Raw genomic sequence first — 21,314 nt, forward strand, 5'->3', positions numbered from 1 at the left:
TATTAACTATATTGGCCACTAACATTCGACAATCCTTTCATTCAAAATTTTTAAGTAAAGTTTCCATTTTTTTCTGGTATTTTTTGTTTTGTTTTCTATTTAGGCTAGAAAATAAATTAGAGCAATATTGTTTTAAGTTTTTAAAGGTAAAAACGCTATTTACATATACAAAATTCGTATAAAATACGTCATAAAAAACGTAACAATAGTTTTTCTTGCCCCACATACACATATGTAGACAATGTTATGTGTGTGTGAGTGTGTGTGTTTTTGGTTTCTTTTTTTTGGGTTTTATACAATTATTGAACTGGCTTAAATTTAGTTACAAGTTATAGTTATTGTATATTTATTTACTAATTTAATATGCATTCGACTAGATTTTGTTGTGCTTTTTAAAAGGTACAGAGAGACTGACAGAGCGTTTTCATATAAGGTTGGTTTTTTGTATGTGTGTGTGTGAGTATTTGTGTGTATGTGTTTACTTGGAAGGGATTTGAAGGGGGAAAATTGGTTTTGTCGTAATGGAAGTTCTGGGAATATTGTGTGATATCGATTATACAATATCCTAACATTTTATACTTATCATTTATACAATAATCCTTTAGGGAGGGCAGGCACTCAGCACAAACGAAATACTTTAGGACAGGATTCAAGGACTTTTCTGTAATTTACAAAGTGTTTCATTATCTTATACAAACAAAAATTAAGTAAGATATTAAATAAATTTTTCATTAAATTTTAATTTTCTACTTTAATACGAAACAATTGCATATATCATGGTTGATTTCATGGTTGATAAAAAAATGTGAAACTATATTCATAGTCTATCCGTCTAGAATATACATAAATGCATTTGAAAATGATTTGAAATTATTCGAGAGCAGAAATCTTTTCAAAAAAAACAAGACTAATTTGCTAAACTCTCTCAAAAAACAAATATCTATTCAAGAATCTTTAGAAGTATGGAAGCGAAAGACAAAATAATTATCCCAAGTAAGAAAGGACCAATAAAAAAAGTACAGATTTTCGGCTCAGTAATTATTTCGACTACTCAGAGGGAGATGGAAAAGTAAAAATTACATTTGGGGTGACAATCTGTCTGGGATATATAGGTTTATCAGCTTCTTCGTCAAGACTTTAGTGAAAAATTCGAGATAGATAAATGACAAAAGGTTTATTAAACTAAATAAATTTTGTGTCTCCAAACCAAAAACCATAAAGAAAGTGTTGAAAAGTGGAAGGTGAGGCAAAAATATTGTAATTTCATTAAAATAGGAATTCCCTGTCTTGATCCTTTCCTATTCAAATATTCTGTATTCATACCAAGTGCCTTTATAGTCCACCGATCTTAAGTTCTAATTTAGTTTTCGTTACGCTATGCAATGTTTTACAAACTGCTTAAAAATTCAACTAAATATTTAATTATATAAATAATTTATTAATTACTCTTATATAGGTAGGTATGCATATATACGTATATATAAGATATTTTGTTTATAAATAATTAATTCTGATTTACTTTTTTGTTGTCCGTTTTATATTGTATTTAAGTGTATGCTTTCCCACTCTTTAAACATTTTGCATTAACTATGCTTGCAAGAAAAATTAATTATAATTATGATTTTTGTTTTCTTTTTCCATTTAAATTGATATGTAGTTTTCATTACAAAAACAAAACTAGAATTATATATGTAAAAACTTGTGAATTACCGCTTGGTCCAAGATATAGATGGAACAATTCTTTATGGTTGAAATGAAATATCAAGAAATATTGGAATAAATGTATTCGAAAATTTCCTTTCATTTTTATTTGTGGGTGGTTAGATATAGTTTTCGGAAAAATCTGATTTGGCAGTCTGTGGATTGTCACCAAGAAAAAAAGAGAAATTCGTATTTGTAACAGAATAACCAAATTGGATTTAGCCATAAATTGAATTTATAAACTATTTAGTATGTAGAGTTCTTGTAAAGCTTATATAAATCTTAGCTAGGCCACTTAAGAATCTTAATGCTATAGTTTATATATAATATGTATTATAAATATTTCCTATATATTTCATCTATGCAGCAAATTAAGTTTCTTTCGTTGCATATATGCTCCAGTCCCAGTTCCAGTTCCAGTTCCAGTTTGAGATTTCAAGATCTGGCCTATTGTACAACCTCTGCTAGTTTGGGGCCAAAATGTAATTAGCTGGAAGTACAATTGTATGGATCGTCAGTGCGGAAATTTGGATGATCTTCAAAGGGTTTGATCCCAGCAGCCTTTTTATCGTCTCGCAGTTTTTCAACCTGTTGCATAACACGCAAAAAATTGCCACCGGCCAATTTGGTTAGCTCATCGATGGTCCATCCACCGCCCAAAAGTTCAGCAAATAATGTTGGATACGAGGACACATCCTCCAATCCTTTTGGTGTACTGCAAAGGAGAAAGAACAAAAATTAATGTTATGTTAAGAAAGTCCATTAACTAGTCTAGAATAGCATTTAAAAATTTCCTAGTTTCCTTCTTTTTTAGAAATTAAAATTCTAGAAAACTTGTGGTAAAGTTGAGAAATTAAATAAACTAAAATATTGCATTAGTTAAATTATTTATTTTGTATTTAATATTAAGAATTTTATAGTTTTCCCGTTGTCATAACCAATTATTTTTGTCTTAAAACGAAACAAAAATATTATCTTTATGCAATCCCTTCTTTCAACAAATTTGTTCAAACATTCTGCACAATTTAATTTAATTTCTGGTAATTGGTGCAAAACTGTCATAAAAAATAAATTAAGTTGTATGTTGTATGCAATTTGGACTTGACTTTGGCCAGAGGGTCCTATACTCTGGTGACCATAGTCTAGTTTATTCTTCATTTTCAGTTTCAAAGTAAGTTGCAAACTATGCAAAAGACCACAACAAACAATTCAGAACAAAAAAAAAAACCTAAAACAAATAAATAATAAATAACACAAAGGAAAATAAATAATAAATAAACATTTCTGGTCCACGCTTCAAGTGCTCGGTAATCATATTTTATGAACAGGCATTTATATTGTACAACAAATAAATAATAATTTACTTTTATTTGTAGTCGTTTTAGAAAAACAGGATTTAAATGACATCTACAAATGCCTTTCTATTGCATATAAACAAATATATATATATTATGCCAAAATACAGGGTGTGCAATAATGTGAAAAAGTCACTTGTTATTATTTATTTATGGGTTGACTTAAACATTCAATTTGATTTAAGTTATTTAGCAAATAAATCCATGGTACAAACTAATTTTACTTTAATAGGGTTCTATTCCTACTGAATATAAAAAGGCTTTTGGATCGATAATTTCTGTGAAAGCTATATAAAGGATAAAGAGATCCGATTCTATGAACTGTCCAACTTAATTAGGACAATCAATACCATGTTTCAATCAATTAACTTTCTAATGGATAATATAAACTAATGTTTATATGGACGGACGGACAGACGAAAAGCTATATCGATTCGACTTCTCATACTGATCAAGAAACTATATTCTTTCGTTGCGTTACAAACATTTGACTAAAATTATAATACCCTTTTTAAGGGTATACAAATACCATTGGAATAGATACACATATTTTCAGGGGACTTCTGTTTTTCATCACATCTTGGAACTGTATTTTATTGCCACAAAACACCCTGTATATTATGGGCAGTTAATGAAATATTTCAAGCCTCCTTCAGATTGAAATCATTTTTCAAAATAAGAGTGCCATAACAAAAACAATTTATGTCATTTGCCTTGGCTATTCCCAATTTCTGGTTAGCAGCATTTTGTTGTGCCTTCTCTAGCATTGAGTTGTTGGGCTTCCTATTCCATTTTTGAAAATTGTTTTTTCCAAACAAATTAATAGCACTCATTTTGTGGCTTGTGGCTGACCAGAACTTAACATTCAATTCACATTTCCACACACACACACACACACACACAGGAACACACAAAATATATTTATCACAATAATCAACCTGTCGCAATCGTAATGGCAATTTAATTAAATAACTTGAAATGGGTAAAAATAAAATTTATTTTAACCAAACATCTGTCAAATACCATAGAAAAAATATTTCTCGAGCCGGCTTAAATGCAAATTTTTGGCAGAAAATTTTCCTTTTTTAAAATTTTGATTGTAAATGGTCTTCTATCTGCATTTGAGGGTTTATTTCAAAGAGTTTGTTTCGAATTATTGTCTATTTTTAAAATGCAAATTGATTAAAAAACATTTTTTTTTTATACTAAGAAATTTATATGAAGCCTATCGATTTATACTATGTATATACATATAAAAGAGTTGATACAGTTGTCGTAACTATTGAAATAACATTCGGAAATTTCGTTCAATAATTAAATGTAACAATTTAAAAGTGCATAAATTTGTCGTCACCAAGCTTTCATTCTGTTCCCTGTTAGATTCATGGACTACGGAATACTCTATATCCTATATGTAAAGGACTTAGGACTTATATCCTTTAGTACGATTAGAAACACATTCGAAATATATATTTTTCAATATGTTAATACATATTTGTTTTAATTTAATAAAATCAAAGTCAAATTTAGTTTGGAACAGTTTCATTATAATAAAAAATGTTAATATTTTCTGAAAAGAAACATCGATAGACATGAAAAATTTGATTCAGATTGCTGGCTATCTAAAAATAAAAAGAGGTAAAAATTCTGATTGCCTTTACTGCATTTTAGACGAGTGATTGATTATAGCATTACAGCTTGCCTGAAATTTATCTATAGGCACCAAATTTTTTAAACTTAAAGTAATAGAAAGAATTGTTAGACTTTTCGACTAAGAACATTCCGTTGACAGGAAAAGGTTATACCATGTGAGAAACATCTTGGACTTAATAGCATTTCTATGCTTAAGACTGATGGTCATTTTAATGTGTTAATCGACATAGATACCAAATGGTTGTGATATAGAAGAATGGCTGACTTTATGTTTCATTTGGTCAAATGAACTCTCAATTGTATATGTGGTTATACCTATTTTTTGTTAGGGTATGCGATTACTACATAAATATGCATGTGTGTGGTTTCGAGTGTACCGACACACGACCATTTGACACTTTGTAATTTTATAGAATTTTAGATTATTTATTGTGTTCATGTCCATGCTGCTACCTTGCCCCTTAACGGATGTCCTTCTGGGAGTGGCCTGAACAAATATTCATACACGCAATTTCAGTTTTCTTGTTGTTTTTTGAATGTTGTTTCTGTTTCTATTTGGTCCAATTCTTTTTTTTTTGTAGTTTGCTCACTGTGGGCGCGTTAGCAAAAACCAAAACACCCATTTAAAAAACTAAACCAGGAAAATGAAGTTCATTTCGCTGGAAATTGATTTACATGAAAATTGTGGAAAATTTTCATATACCTACAACAAAATGCTGGCAACAATGTGGCATGTGTACGATATGTAGAAAAAATATTTAATTGAAAAACACGCCGTGTCCATGAATCAGGAAAGGATTGGCCAGGCCAGGGAGGTGGTCACATATTTGTGGGAACGAAAGAAGTGTTATCCAAAATTTTCAGAGCAAAAACATTTGTTTGTTTTTCCAACGTGTCCATGAGGCAATCAATCGGAAATCTATGCAAATTCATTGTCCCTCAACATCATGATAATAATTATTATAATAATGCCGAGCCTGATGATGGTTATAGTTACAGCTGCAATATTTGTTGTCCTCTTGTTGTCCTCAGATACTAATGAAGCCTGCCAAATTTAGGTTAATGAAGTCCATGATATTTTGGCATGGCTGCTGTTTGTTGGGAATTTGATTATAATTGACAACAATCTGATAGAAAATTCTCAACTGATTAGGCCAGAATATGATGAAGGTGTATTATGTGTGTGGTTGGACCATGAATCCGTATCATTATGACTTAAAAGCAATACAATTTACAAAGAATTTCATTTGTTTTTAGTTACGAGTTGGAATTTCCTTCAATTTTGACAGAATTCCATTTGTTTTTAGTTATTTGTGTTTCCTTACATTCTTTGTCACCTTTTTGTTTATCAGTGGCATAAATTTTCTTGAACAAATTCGATAACATTAAATAAATAAATAAATTGACACGTCTTTTCGATAAATAACAAATAAATAAAGTCCGTATAATGATTTCTTAGGAAAAAATTAAAAAGGAATAACAATATTTGTTTCATTAATTCCTCAAAAAATGCAAACAAAACTAAAAAGAAAATAAATGATTTAACAGCTTTTAACTACAAAATTAAAGTCTTAAAATGTTACAAATTAGTTAAGCTCATTTTGGACTTTCAATAAAGGTAATTAAGTTTTTAGCTAAAAAGAATTTAAAATAAATCCATATGCAGACCTAGAGCCACAAAATGGGAGAACGTTGCCCTTTTAAGTATGCAACAAGCTGGTTATTTTCTAGTGCTGTTTCTTGCATACTTTAGAGGGCCAAATTTTTACAGCCTCAAAATGTTGCTAATAAGAAATTATTTTTATAATTTATAATATAAATTTTTAAGCTATTTATTTTGTAACTTTTGCAATTAAAAACTGTTAAGAGAAAATATAACAATTTTTACTTGATTTTAATTTTTAATCTAACCAATTAGTGAGATAAACTTTATCAGATCAGAGCAGAGAACTTAATATGTCTATGGCGACTTCCTTTTGACACTGATTACACGAAGACAAAGATGAAGCGCAAAATGGAAATGTATTTTTCCGCCCTCTTTCACTTATTTGTGGCGGAGTTGTGAAAAGAAGTGGCCATAATGAGCGGTAAATTGATGCCGATGGCTTCACCTTTCACAATATGCCACTGTATAAGACCCACGACTTAAATAGAATCAATTAATAACTTTTAAAAAATACATACATACAAATACATACATATATATAGTGTAAGGAAAAGGCCACCTGGCACAGTGGCCTTTTTGTATGTTGGTCATTTTTGGCTTTTGTTTTTTTCTTTTTTTTTTTTTGGGTACACACTGTAAACCGTGTGGCCGATGAAAATGCGCATTTAAGTGAAATAAATGACTTTTACTTACTAATTAATGCCGTCGTAGCCGGCTCCCAGGCCAACGTGATCGATGCCAGCTACGCGCTTAATGTGATTAATATGCGCTGTGTTTGTTTTTGTGTTGGTCAGCAACAGGAGGAGGAGCAGGAGCAGGAGAAGGAGCAGCAGCAGCAGGATATCGGATACCAGAATTGTTGTTAAGTTCATTAAGGGCCATTGTTAAGTGAGCATTGCCATTGTTGTTGTTTTGTTTATCATTGTTGTTGTTGTTGCCATAATCCAGCGTTATTAAAATTTACCGAATTTGAAATGTGTCGTCCAGAACAATGGAGCATGAAAAGAGAAAGAGTAAAATCACATGGCATTAGACAACTTCATCAGAATATTCCATTATTTAAATATAGGTACAACACACTATGCAGAAAGCAAAGTATCGGCACAGTGGTTCAAAACAACCAAACAGGGATGGGATAATATAATGTAGGTATACAAAATTAAAAGCTACGAAAAACCTCAACCTTTTTTTTGCAAATACTTATTTATAAATTAAAATATGTTTATTCGACTTCTTATAGTTTGGATAGGAAAAATATCGCCTTATATCATGGATTGTATTTATTATTTTATGAAACCAAAACTAATAATATGATAGCTGAAAGATTGTAAAATTTGTTTTCCAACATGTTTTTCACATTTCCGAAGTCAATGTTTGTATTATTTTGGGCCACTGTGCGTGTTGGATATAAAAATCAAGTCAGTGAAACAGGAAGTGATTACAAGACCCATTTTGCTGGCGTATCCAAAGCGAAAAAAGCACCAAAAAGGAATCTCAATGAGAGAAAGGGCAGAAAAATGGAGGGAGGCAATAATGAACTATGTAACTGAAACAATAGACTAACAATCAGGGACACAAAAGACAGCGGCAAAGTCAGTGGTTTTGATTGATTTTCAAGCACAAAAAAGAAGCCATGAATGAGTGTCTTTCAAAGATGGATTTAATGGTGAGCAACTATGTATGTATGTACCTAGGGAGAAGATAGGATATGAAACGGACGTTGAATTTTGATGTCAGTCAAAAGGTTACAAAGTCTGGCTAGGACATCTTTCACTTTTTCGTTTTAAACTAGTTTGTTATGGATAAGTTTCTTACGAGAATTTTAAACTTGGGAAAAAGTTTGCTTACTACCAAGATTTTGTTGTTGGTAAGAAATATACATAAGTTAAAACAACTTACCAACTGCATCATGAACCGTTGAATTGTCGCTGCATGATAAAAATTTGGAATAGAAATTAACCATCACTAGGCCACCATTCTTGGCCAATGCCTGCAGAATGTCATCCTGGACATTGCGACTTGTATTGCACAATTCGTAGGCCGATGAGTGTGAGAATATCACAGGAGCTTCGCTCACCTCCAAAGCATCGCGCATGGTTCCCTTGGAGACGTGTGAGAGATCAACCATCATGCCCAGGCGATTCATTTCGCGTATGATTGTCTGTAACGAAAGAGAAGGTAACAAGCTCATTAGTGAAAATGCATTAAAACTATGGCTTCCCCGTGGCAGGCTAATCCCCCACGCATCACGCATCATCACAATGTCCTTAAATGGCTTCCATATCAAAAGGCCAAAGTATAAACCAAGTCCTCGATGTCATAAAACATAAGTAATGAGGCCACTACAGCAAAAAAAAAAAACAACAACAATAAGCCTCTACACTAAACAGTTTCATTATGCATGAACTTTTATTTAACCTTTGACTGTCGAAAGTAAATTGATATTGGACCCAGTGAGTAAGAGTAAAAGAGAGGGACAGAAAGGACCCTTTAGCTATGTGAGGATGAATCCTTGTGTAATTTGTATTTATGCGCGGATTTATGGGATTGGGTAGTGGCTCTGTGTGTATGTATGTGTGTGTCTGTTACATAATTACTAATCTGATGCAAGTTGTGTGCGCCCCCAACCGCAAAAGACAAATTATGTAAGAAAATTTATTACACTTCATGGACATTAAATTAATGAAATCTATTTAGACATTGAAATCAGCAAATTACAAACATAGACCGAAGCTCTTTTCGCAAAGAAAAATGGCAAATAGAAGTCGATTTTAAAACTTTTTGACTTTTACCAGCAAATATTTGGTTTTTTTGTTGGGTCACTGACAATTGGTCCACGTTTTAGGTAAGTTTAAACAGATTTGAATTGGATCTTTAGGGCTTAAGATTTTGTTATGTAATGGGTTGATATATTCATTATATAAAACTCTAAGCTAAAAACTATTTGATTCAACTATTGATTTCTTAGTTTTATAACAATTGAATTGACTTTATGAGTCTTTTGTAGAGAAGGAGGAAACAAAAAAAAAACAGAGTAAGTGGATGAGTCACATCCTACATTTTTAATTACTGAATTATTTAATTGATCCAACACTAGTATAGAGAAAAATTATTTGAGGCAAAGAAATATAGGTATTTTATATTTTTAGGTTGATTTTTTTTGATTGCAAATTGTCGTTTTTAAAGAATTGGGTTAATAATTTTCACCAAAAAAGGAAAATTAATTCTTTTAATTTCTTGAGGCTGATTTTCTTACAAGAAATATTTTAGTTTGGAAAAAAATTGTATGATGGAGCGGTCAAATATCTTACAATGAAACATTTGAAACCCATAAATGGATTAGATAACCCATTGTATATCGATCCGATCTAATATAAATTCATATATGACTCAATATTCTGGGCTTGGACATCGAAAAGCCTTTTGAAATTCTCCTTCAAATCGCCATTAAAACGTTGGCAAATGTTAATTTTTCAGTGTATTTTATGGTCGATGCCGACTGGCAGATAATTTTTTAATTGCTCTGTGTGTGTGTTGAAATGTGTGTATACTTATACAAGTTTACTTGTTCGTGTGTGTGTGTGTGTTTGCAAATAAATATCCAGGGCAATGTTGGTCATTGAGACGCGACTGCGGCATTTTCGTGGGCCTTAAATTAGCTAACAAATTGTTGTTATTTCGCTAGAAGGGGCGGCGCTGTATGCTCAATAGGCGTGGCATTAAGAGCGAATATAAACAAATGAAGGGTGTTTGTTTCTGTGTGTTTGTGTCTGAATTAGAGAGAAAATGTGTATTAAATGCTTATTGTCGCTTAATTGCGTACACAAAATGTCAAAAGGGATGCAGACAGAGAGAAGGGGGAACGGTGGGAGGGAATGGTTGTTTTATAAAGGGCGGGGTTGATCGAGTGGGTGGCAGTAGGATACTAAATCTTAATTAAAGGTGCATACACACCTGCGCACTCACATGCATTCATGGGATTGCGCGTGTGTGTGAGTGTGTGTGTGTGTGTGTGTGTGCTCATTGAACTGTTTATGGCTCTCATAGCAGTAAATTAAAATTACCAAATTATTTGGTGATTAATTGCTTAGTCCATAGTCATCATATAGTCATCAAAATAATTTGTCAAACGTTTCATATATCAATAATTATAATTATAAGCACACACACATGTACATACATATATAATTATATGTATTTGAATAGTTTGTGTCCGCCCATATGCATTTTATTCATATGGCATTTAAATTTCACGCCTCGCAGCACTTTTTGTATTTGTTTATACAATAATAATATAAATTATAATCAATTCAATTGAAATATATTATTTTTTGTTCGCTCCTCAGTCAGTCAGTCAGTCAGACGGTCGCTCGGCAAAAGAAGTGCACTTAATTGCAATTTTAATTGAGGCTTTCCACCCTCCCCTCCGCCTTCCATTGATTATTATGGTCTTAACTTTAAAGTGGCGTATGGTTTGTATACCATATGTACATATGTACGTATATTGATCGTTACAATATACAACCAAAACATGTATAATTTTTTAAATGAAATATTAAAGGTTTCATGTATTTACTTAAAAAGTATTTTTTATTGTTTATTTTTCAATGAAACATTGAATGATGTAAGTTACGAAGTTCTTAAATTAATTTTTTTAAAGAAACTCCGTTCTATTATCTTTTTTTTTCTATTTTTGCATGAGGTCTTCAATATTGTGCATACAGATTTAAAATCAGAATAAAAATCAATCCAAAAAATTATAAAATGATTTGTGTATGCAACACAAATATTTAGTTGGGTTCATATAAATAAGGGAAAGAATATGTTGAACCGTTTTGTAAAATTCGACTATGACAATATTCAAAAACTAATCACATTGATTCCAAAAAAGTGCTCGGGCTATGTAAATGTATTCAGTTATATCGTTTTTGGTAAAAGATGATTTCAAAATACTTTAAAACTACCTCAAAACGAATGTGCAATCATCAACTAGAAATATATTTTGTATTATATCTTGTTTTAATAGGAAAGATGCTTTCTCACTTTAACTCTCGTTCTTTGAAACTTACATAATACAAAAATTCCTGTGTACTTTATGAGATATTACTTATATATGACTTATGTATTGGATAGTACTTTCATTGTTCCCGTAAGAACTTCAAATGCTGAACAATAGAGTCAGAAAGTAACAATGGGCAACAATTTGAGTGACAGGACAAATTGCGAGGACGAAAGTTTTCACAAAATGCTCATTAATGTCATGTGGCCCTTCGGCCATTTTGGTTTTTATCGATAGGTTCGGTATGTCTGTCTGTCAGCGGGAAGTCCCATCTCTTGCTCGTTCATTCTCTGAATCAACAATAGCTCTGGGAGTGACACATTGACAATGAGTGGACATGAAGCATTTTTTGTGGTACATACTTATTGGCCAGTTTGTTCATTGTTAGCCATTTGGAACAGAGATTGTGTGCAATTGTTATTAATTTTTGCATGCCATTGTTTAATTAACTCTCACATAGATTAGCCCCGAGCCTCTGGATTTGTATTCAGTGCAAATAAATTGCCAAAAAATAAAAAAAAATGCAACAAATTACCAAAAATATTTAACATGGATTCATTTCTATTCAAAATCATAAATAAAAGTTGCATGCAAAATGCAATTAGTTGAAACCATGGAGCTGAGAATCAAAGGCGAATATAACAACTAAGCCGCATTTAAATTGAATTTATTTGCAAATTAATTTAAAATTTGTTCAAATCTCCGCAAGAAGTGAAAAACAAAAAAAAAAAACGGGTGAAACGAATTGTTTAAATAAAACCTCTGCCAAAAAATAATCGGCGCAACAGAAAAAGTTCATAAATAAACTGGGCGAGCGAAACAACTGCCAAGCCGGAATAGCAAGTTGGCAGCCCTTTACCCACAGACACACAACAAACACACAAACACACACACACACACACACAGAGACTTATACGTAAGGCATTAGGGCACAATGGAAAAACTCATTAAAACTTTAAATTGAAATAAAATAAAATACATATTTATATGCATTTCTGTTCATTTAAATGTCAAAATGCATTTAACAATTCAGCAAACGGAAACGAGACAAAAGCGAAGGAAAAAAAATGTATAAAAATATGTAAAAGTTAACAACTCGCGACAGCAATGAAACGCAACAAATTACTAAAACAAATTAAATTTTTGAAATATTTTTTATTTTATTATTTCAACAATAGACAATTAAAGAGAAATTAACATCAGGATATCTGTTAGGCAAGTAATAATAATTGCTGTTTACTTATTTACTGTTGATTGACGAAATTTTTGACCTTAAGGAAACATTTACAAATAGAATGCTTAATGCTTTTTATTTTTTAAAATTCTCTCTTTTTATCACTTTGCAAGGCTGTATTAACTTACTTTTTATAATGAAAAAAACGCATTCAAATAGTCGGTTTACTTTAAAAGTATTCGTATAACTACCAACAGAATTTAAGTAGTTATAGTCAGTCATAGAAGTTGAGGTCAGTAAGTATTACTTCTGAATGCCTCAAACTGCAATTGTGTTCAACTCATTTATAAAAAAACATTGTTAAGTATAAGTGAATCTAGATCAATGGTCCAATTATTATCAATTAGCCAATGGATGGGCAAACAATGTGTCTTCAATAAGGCATTACTCTACCCCTGACTGTTTGGAACTAACTAAACTAAGATAACGTTCGATTTATTTGCATTTATAAATTGTGTAAATGTGCTTAAATGCATTTAGCAGAGAATCAGGATAAAGAAGAAGAAGAATCACTTAAAGGACTTTGGTCCGACTTGACTAAATGTAAAGGGTAACCGCAGTTCTCAACTACTCGATGCTGTATAAATATTTGAAAATCCATTAAGCATATTGACAATGCCGATGTATGCCTGCCTGTCTGTGTGCACGAGTGCTTTGTGTGTATGTGTGTGTGTAAGAGTGGGTGTGTGTCTGGTTTTGCATTCCGACTGCCAGCTAAATATGGGCCGAGTTTTCTTTTTGTCCTCCAGCTCTCAGCACCTCTCGTATATTTGTATGTACTCCCCATCCTTCTTCGTGCCTTCTATGCCATCTGAATGGATCGGATCATTAGTGCAGCTAATGGCCCAGACAATAAATGGCCATGCCACGCCCACAATTTGAATTTGAATTTGAATATAAATCGAATAGCGCGTGGCGAGGCGCGGTAATGCTGCTGGCATTTCCATCCATTTGCCAGACGAATTGAAGGCGGCGCCAAGGCAAGACATAAAATGGATTTATTAGGTCATTTCTGAAGGGTATCGAGGGGGATGAGTGCTGTGTAAGCATTGGTCTTTGGTTATCAACTGCGAGTTTTGGCCATCTCATTATTTTGGCTAATAATTTGTGCAAAATGCCAAAACAAACTTTGCTGACAATGAAACCTTATTTACAAATTGAAAAAAAGGAAAGAAACAAACCACCATAAACTAGATAAAATCCAAGCAAGAACTAAATACTCCCCATGAAAATGTCGACAATTATATACCCTTTATGTAATATATAAAGAGACTATAATAAGTATAACCACTCTATAACCAACTGGATAAGTTTTAGATTAATTCCAAAGTTTGTTTAAACGGGAAGTCATCAATGTTAAGTGAATTTGTTTTCTGATCTTACAAAACATGCTATGACGTTTATATCTATCTCATACCATTTTGCAACAGAGAGATAAGACATTTCTCTTTATAAGTGTAGATTCTTAACCTGACTTCTTTTGGGGATAAAAAAAAATAAGTAAAGTTTTATTTTTGGCATCCAGATATAATATAAAGTTATTATAAATATGTAATATAAAGATATTACCAAAAGAATCAACAGAGAATTCATATATATCTCTCCGCCTTAAGATAAATTTCTATCCAATAGGAATTTGCTTTGGGTCTGTCTGCAATTACCATCAAAATTTCCATAATTGAATCTTTAAGAACCTTGAAAACTATTTAAAGGCCTCCTCTGTGCCATCTTTCACATAATATTCCAAGTTTTGGTCTTTTGAACTTTAGTGCTTTGCCCTGCTTGCCCATGGGGTAATAGGAGAAAGAGAAAATTGATGAAATTGATTTCCACATTGGCAATTTTCTAAGCTGGCTCACGTTTGCACCTGACAACTGCAACTGGCTGACCTATAACTCTCTCCTTTACTCTCTCTACCGTTCTCTTTCACCCACCGATAAATACTTTGGCCAAACATTTTGTCATCCATCTTGGCCGAAACGTTCACGTTCTTGCTTTCGCCCTGGGGGCTTAGACGTCGCCATCAACACAAACATGGAGCTCCGAAAACCTCCTCCTTCCACCCACTTTGCCAGACTCAATCTCTCTTCTCTTGGAGATTGCAACTCTCTGGTCTGGCCAAGTGATTTTTTTTCTTCTTCTACTTCTTCTTTTGCTGCACGTTTACTTCTTTTTCATTTTTCTTCTTTTATATATATGTATATATTTATTTTTACTTCTTTTTCTTGTTCCTTGCAACAATTTGTGTAAAGGATAGTGTTGGTTGGTTGGTTGGTTGGTTGGGCGTAAGTGGGACGAGAGGGGAGTGGCATGATATGCGCACTAACGACAGTTTATAAAATATTTAACCTAAACCCGTGTAACCGTAGCTACTCAACGGCAGCTAGCTTCACTATCTTGGCAGCTAAAAGTTTTTAATGAATTTTTTAGCAAGCTAATCGAAGTCACTTTTAGTTGAAAAATGCATTAAATAACAACGAACAAAATTGTTCAACTGAACTTGGTCAATCGGAAAACATTATTCTTATGAAATGCCCAGTATTAAATAAATTTATATACACAGTTTCCTCGATTTACATTCCAATCTTCATTCAGTACAAGTGCAGTAGAATTTCATTTTATAAATTTAACAAAACTAATAAATGTTTTTCATTAATTTGAGATTCCATCTAAGCAAATATAAGGATGAACATTTAGTGAAATTCATTACATTTACTATGTTTTAGTCTTCAATGGCTTCAAAATAACACAAAGCAGCTTACCTGATTACAAGTTTTGATAATTTTGAAGAGAAATTGAAAATCAGTCAATATTAAGTAGATAAATAAAGCTGCTTAGTTATTATAGCCGCTGGGCATTGGCCATGATTACCAATCAAATGTGAAATGTAACTAACTATTTACCTAATGCTCAATGGCAGGACATATAACAAGCTGACTGCAGGATATCTATGTAGACTTATACTTATACGCGAAGTTATAACCACTTTCTCACATTTTTCCGCTCTCAGAATTCCCCTTTGAATCCACATAGAAAAATGTTTGCTTGTCGCGGCAGATGCGTTTCGCGTTCCTTAGATTCCTGACTGTCAGAGTCTGTCTGCCTGTCGGAGTCTATAATTGAGGCGTTTAGTTTGGAGAATGGTGCAAGGAGAGGTGTAAAGGCAGCAATCAAAGAGCAAAGAAAACTGCAACTGAAATTACAACCCAAGGGCAACTGCAGTTGTTGAAAGGCAGGATAAGCATAGGGAATAACGATATATATATACATATATAGCGGATGATAGTGAGGGAAATAAGATATAAGCGAGACGAAAGCAAACAAGCCAAGTGAAAATATGCGAGAAGAAGAACGAAAGCATGTTGAAAATGTTGCAATAAATTGCTTTTCAACCAGGTAGAAATTAATTGGATAAATATTTCACAGTTATGCCAGCTGTTGCCCCTTTTAGAAACTTAATTACATGAGTGTTGTGGTAGGAATAGGTTTTCGAACTAGTTAAAACAAAACTATTGAAGTTAATTTCCAAAAAAGGGAATGAGTTTCAGTGTAAAAACTGTAACTTTAACTCAACTAGCAGCCAACATCTCACCACACATTCAAATACTAAATTATGCATACGCCATGTTGAACGTGGAGCTATGAAGTGTGGCAGACAGTGCTTGATGTCGGTATTCGTACATATACATATATGAATACATGATTCCATAGTGCTACAGTTTGTCAGGAGATGTCTCTCAGCTACCTCTCTTTGACTCCTGGTTGGTTTTAGTTTTTGGTTTTTTTGGATGCTGCTTAAGGCAAACGACAGTTGGCACGTTGCCTGTCAGTCAGACGGCCTGCCAAATGGCAGGAACCTATCTGAAAAAATCAATCTAGGTGAAATGATGAACTGTTCCTCCTTTTGAGAAAATAGCGCTTTAATGCACTCGACACGAATTCGCTGGCGGGCTTTAAAATTAGAGAGAAAGTTAATGCTTTTTTAATATCGAAATTATGAAAATAATATGAAATATGCAACATTTGGTTGGATATATAAAAACTAGGTAAAAATATGGGAATCTTTGATTGTAAAAATGAAATTTGAAAAAATGTAGAAAGGGCAAAACTAAAGGGAATATTACTTTAAAATGTATTGTGTTCACACTTTTATAAAAAGTGTTGGTAAACGGTTCAACACGTTTGATTGAAGTTCGATAAGTGGAACAATGGTTTTTATATGGATTTTTGTTGTCTTGTGGCGTCTGGTTATTTCGTTTGTTTTTTTTCTTGTACAACATCAAACAAGAAAAAAATCATGGCCAAAAGACTGAAATTGTGTCTTAAGCTAGACTCAACATGCATTAGCAACACGAAATGGTATGGATGGATGCGTTGAATATGCGAAGAGTGAGCGAGAGGGAGAGGAGAAGGAGAAGGAGAAATAAGCAAAATCCTTCGTAAGAGAAAAGCCGCTTTTCCTTTTTCTATTGCTTCTGCTTTTGCTGTTTCTGTGTCTGTGCCGTTGCTGTGGGTGTTGGTGTTGCCCACAGTTGAATACAACAATACAAAGAAAACAAAGCCGTTACACATGTGTCAAGGTAATAACAGTGCCCAAGCTGGAGACCCTAACCGGGAATAGGTCGTCGGAAGCTTTTCAACCCACCAGCCACCCACCCAGCTCAGCGTGCCCCGTTTTTTCTCTTTTCCTTCTCCTTCTGCTCGTGTCGACAGGTGTGCACTTTTTCCAGTTGAATCTCAGCCAGCTTTGATGGGTTTGGTGAGGGAACTAAGCTGCCCATTCCCCAAGTGTCACATTTTTAGCCCTTTTACCTACGTGCGCCCCAAAACAATACCAAAAAGGTCAACACCAACTATTCTGGCTAATGCCAACACAATTGGGCGAGGCACTTTTAAGGGACACCGAGTGAGAGGGGGGCCGTTTGTGGGGGAGTATACAAAATGAGGTTTCCGTTTTCTAGGCTTGGATTTGGAGTTTCATTTCTTGCTTTTGGCGCATGTTATTGGCCAAACAAAAGCTGTGTAAATAGCATTTAAATCCCTAGGTATTTTTGTGGCTCAACAGATTGTTGTTGCTGCTCTCGCTCTTAATTTAGAATTTGTTTTTTGCTTGGTAAATCTTTTCTTGGAAAATTTTTAGGCAAAACCCATGCTAAGCGCAAACTAAAGAGTTGGTAGCTAAATTTTAACAAGGAATTTCATTTAGGTTTTAGTATTTCAGATTCTACTGACTTTTAAATCAGGGGTTTCAATATCTAATAGAACAAAAGTATGACTTGACTAAAATTAAGATCCGTTTGACAAATTATGGTTTAATACTTATTTAGAAAGTGTGAGCAGTCGCAGATGTTGAGCAAGTTCAAACTTAACTCTCTGCTTTGGGCCAAATTCTTGTAATTGTTATGGTATTGTTGGTATAACGAATACGGGATGGATTGATCTAAGAAAGTGTCGTATTTGAAAATTTAAGGAGAAATTAAAAATTATTAGAATTTGCGAACCTTTCTTCGATTTCTTTTGCTTTTCTTTTTTGATTAATCTTTGCTGTAAACTTTTTGACTAAGGTTTTACCACTTTGATGCCACTATTCCTTTGAGCCACGAAGGTTTCAAGCCCTCTTTCACTATACCGAACTGAAAAGAGGTTAGCCATAAAGATTTCTGATCTACTATTAAGGCTAAAACATAGTAATTTTAGAAAATGAATTAATTTAGGTTTATAACAGTTGAGAATGCTGTAAAATAAAATGTCTTTTGGATTCTTTAGCTGGTTGAATTTACAGTATATATTGTAATTGAATGACAAACTCGAATGTTAAGGCATTTCAGTTGATTATGCATCATGGAAATTGGTAACAATTTGTGTTTCTTGTTGAAAAAATACATTTAAACACGAATATTCCGAAAATTGTCATACCACAAACACACATACACACACACACACACACACACACTTACTGCCAAGCCCATTTTTGACCACAAGTGGGCAATGTGCAATTTGTCTAACCAATACACACATACGCATATATATAGGATATTCATACACTGGGACACACACAATTAAATCGGCATAAAACTGATAGGAAGACTGTGAGAGAGAGAGAGAGAGATGAGAAAAAAACATTTTTAATTGAAAATATTTGCAACTTTGACACTGCAATTGACCGCAATGCAAGTGGATCTGCAATTGCAATTGCATCTGCAAGAAGGATGTCCAGTATATCAATTTAAAAAATGTGCAACAACAAAATTCCTTTGGGGCTAAAAAGGTGCTTTGAGTTTGGGTTTAACAACGAATATTTCAACACAATTTGTTGATTGGGCATTTAAATATTTTATTGCATTTCTCGCAAAAACTCTCTTTCTCTCTCTCCGTCTCTCTCTCTCTGTGTGTTTCTCTAACATATGCCAAAACATTTTGGCATATTTTATGATACCATTTACACTTTTCCGTCCTCTTATTTTAACTCTCACACTTTATTTGTTAGTTTGTCCATCTTGCAACTGAAATTCCACCTGACTAGAAACAATTTTAAGGCAATAATTTGTTGCCTACTCTCTCTCTTTGCATAGTTTAATTAAAATTCCTATTTATAGTAGGTAGTTGTAAAATGAATTTTCAATCTATTTTCAGTAGATTTCATTTTTTTTTCCGAATTTATTTGTTAGTTGGTGAATTCTTTTTTTTTTTTGTTGCTATGAACAATTTGCAATGTAATCAAATTATGTTGGTTGAACATACCAGAAATTGACTTTATTGTTTCACCAAATATTTCAACGAACTTTCAATGGCAAGTCTAATATTTAAGCTAAAAGATTGAAATCGAATATTGGCATGGTAACAAAAAGTAACTATGGTTGACTCAATACTTCTTAGTCACTGGAACTTGGAAATACGATCGCAAAAAGCCCTGAAATTGGTTTAACTGATTTAATATTTACCAATAATTTACAAGTTTCGTTGCTAAATTTTATTATGTCTATTATTTTTATATATAAGAGTAATTAAAAGAGTTTAAGAGATCCCTCTGAAATCGGACAATGTTTAATATAAGAAGTTCGTGAAATAATGTTGGTAACTTTTTGGTACGATATAAAAACATTTGAGATACGTCCTATTCTGAGGCACTGTAAGAAATAACTAGCAGCCTAAGATAGATTTTCTGGTAAGATAGATTGCTTAGATAGTTTTGTCTGCAAAAGTTATGTTACGGAACGTTTTTTTAACTTTAAAAATATAACTCTTAGCGCTTTTACCATACATTTCTGTTGAGTTTCAAATCAGTTGCAAGAAATGAGACTTCAAAATACTTTAAATATATAAATCAGAATTATACGATTTTTGTTGGGAGTTTTTAACACCTTTCAAAAACTTAATTGGAATCAATATTTTGAGGTTTTTGAATTTTTTTTTTTAATATTTCAAAAAAGTTTCTTGTGAATAAAATGACTCTTTATTCCAGGGAATTTCAGTCTATCTATTTACTGATTGCCGCTTGCTAAAAGTTTTTATTAATTTAACAATTAAGAATGAGAATTCGTGTCAGACGAATCTTGATGAACAATTTTCATTACATATTTGATTCTTGTTAAATCAGTTAAGGTAATATTTAACCAAGTGTAAGATTCATTTATGAAAATTAAATTTTAAGCATTCACGCACATCCACCCACACTTACACCTACACACACACACACAAGCATATACATAGTCATTCGCCATAATAATATCTTCTTTCAGTCAGACAATGAGTTAGTGTAGGCGTGGCATATCCTGGGTTTTGGCCCATTGTAGACTTGGCAATTAATTAATGCTCATTAGTTGTGGAACCGCCCGTCCTACGGCCCCCCCCCCCACCCTTTCCGCTCTTGTCGAAAAACGAAGCGACAAGGTTAGGTGGATAGGTGAGGTGAGATGGGGTGGGGTGGGATAAGAGGTGTACATAAAATTTGATAAGCATTTAGGCATGTAACTCTGCACTTCCGCTGGGGCATAAAGAGATGATGAGAGATATAAAGTGCGCGTACAAGTTTGTGTGTGTTTGAGTATGTGTGTGTGTGACTGTGTGAGTGTGTGTGCCAACATGAGCGACAGTCAACTAATGCACAGGCTGCAATGATTTATTATTAGGTAGCTAAATTATTCACGCGTTCGCCGGGGCGCAAATAAAGATTAATGACGGCATTGCTGAATTTTGCAAAACCCAACCAGACCAACCTGTCAGGACTGTCTATTTAGCTGTCTCTCCATCTCCCCTCATAACCCCTTACCCGACTTCCACACCCACACACACACACACACTCTCTATGGCATTCATTGTCTTCCAACTCGCCCTCTCTGTCTGTTTTTTGGTTTTCCCAAGCTTCTTTTGTGTTGATTTCCGTATCCAGCCGAAGCAAAAAAAAAAAAAAAAACATATTACAGTACATACATCGCACAACATCCATGACTAGGCTACATCAGCTTCAGCTTCTTCAGCTGATTCTTAGCCATATCAACCGCATTCGCATCGCATCTCCAGTTGTGCGTAAAATTTATGCATATGTATGTAGACTGCGTGTTTCACAGTTGGGTTTCTTGTTTTTGATCTGTGATATGTAAATTATTATTATTTTTTTGGCGAATTTTTGTTTTCCTCTCCTCTATC

The 21,314-nt window shown here is 33.2% G+C and overlaps 1 protein-coding gene across 1 annotated transcript in view; it reads right to left on the reverse strand.

Annotated features, from left to right (window-relative positions):
* Positions 1-2,187: 2,187 nt before the first annotated feature.
* LOC6641965 overlaps positions 2,188-21,314 on the reverse strand; it is a 71,368-nt gene continuing 52,241 nt past the window's right edge. The window contains exons 8-10 of the mRNA XM_023175576.2: positions 8,275-8,536; positions 7,069-7,144; positions 2,188-2,416 (exon numbers count right to left, since the gene is read on the reverse strand). Of these exons, the coding sequence (XP_023031344.1) occupies positions 2,188-2,416; positions 7,069-7,144; positions 8,275-8,536 (567 nt within the window). The remainder of the gene's footprint in view (positions 2,417-7,068; positions 7,145-8,274; positions 8,537-21,314) is intronic.

This window comes from Drosophila willistoni, assembly GCF_018902025.1.
Source record: "Drosophila willistoni isolate 14030-0811.24 chromosome 2R unlocalized genomic scaffold, UCI_dwil_1.1 Seg167, whole genome shotgun sequence".
Lineage (NCBI taxonomy): Eukaryota > Metazoa > Arthropoda > Insecta > Diptera > Drosophilidae > Drosophila > Drosophila willistoni.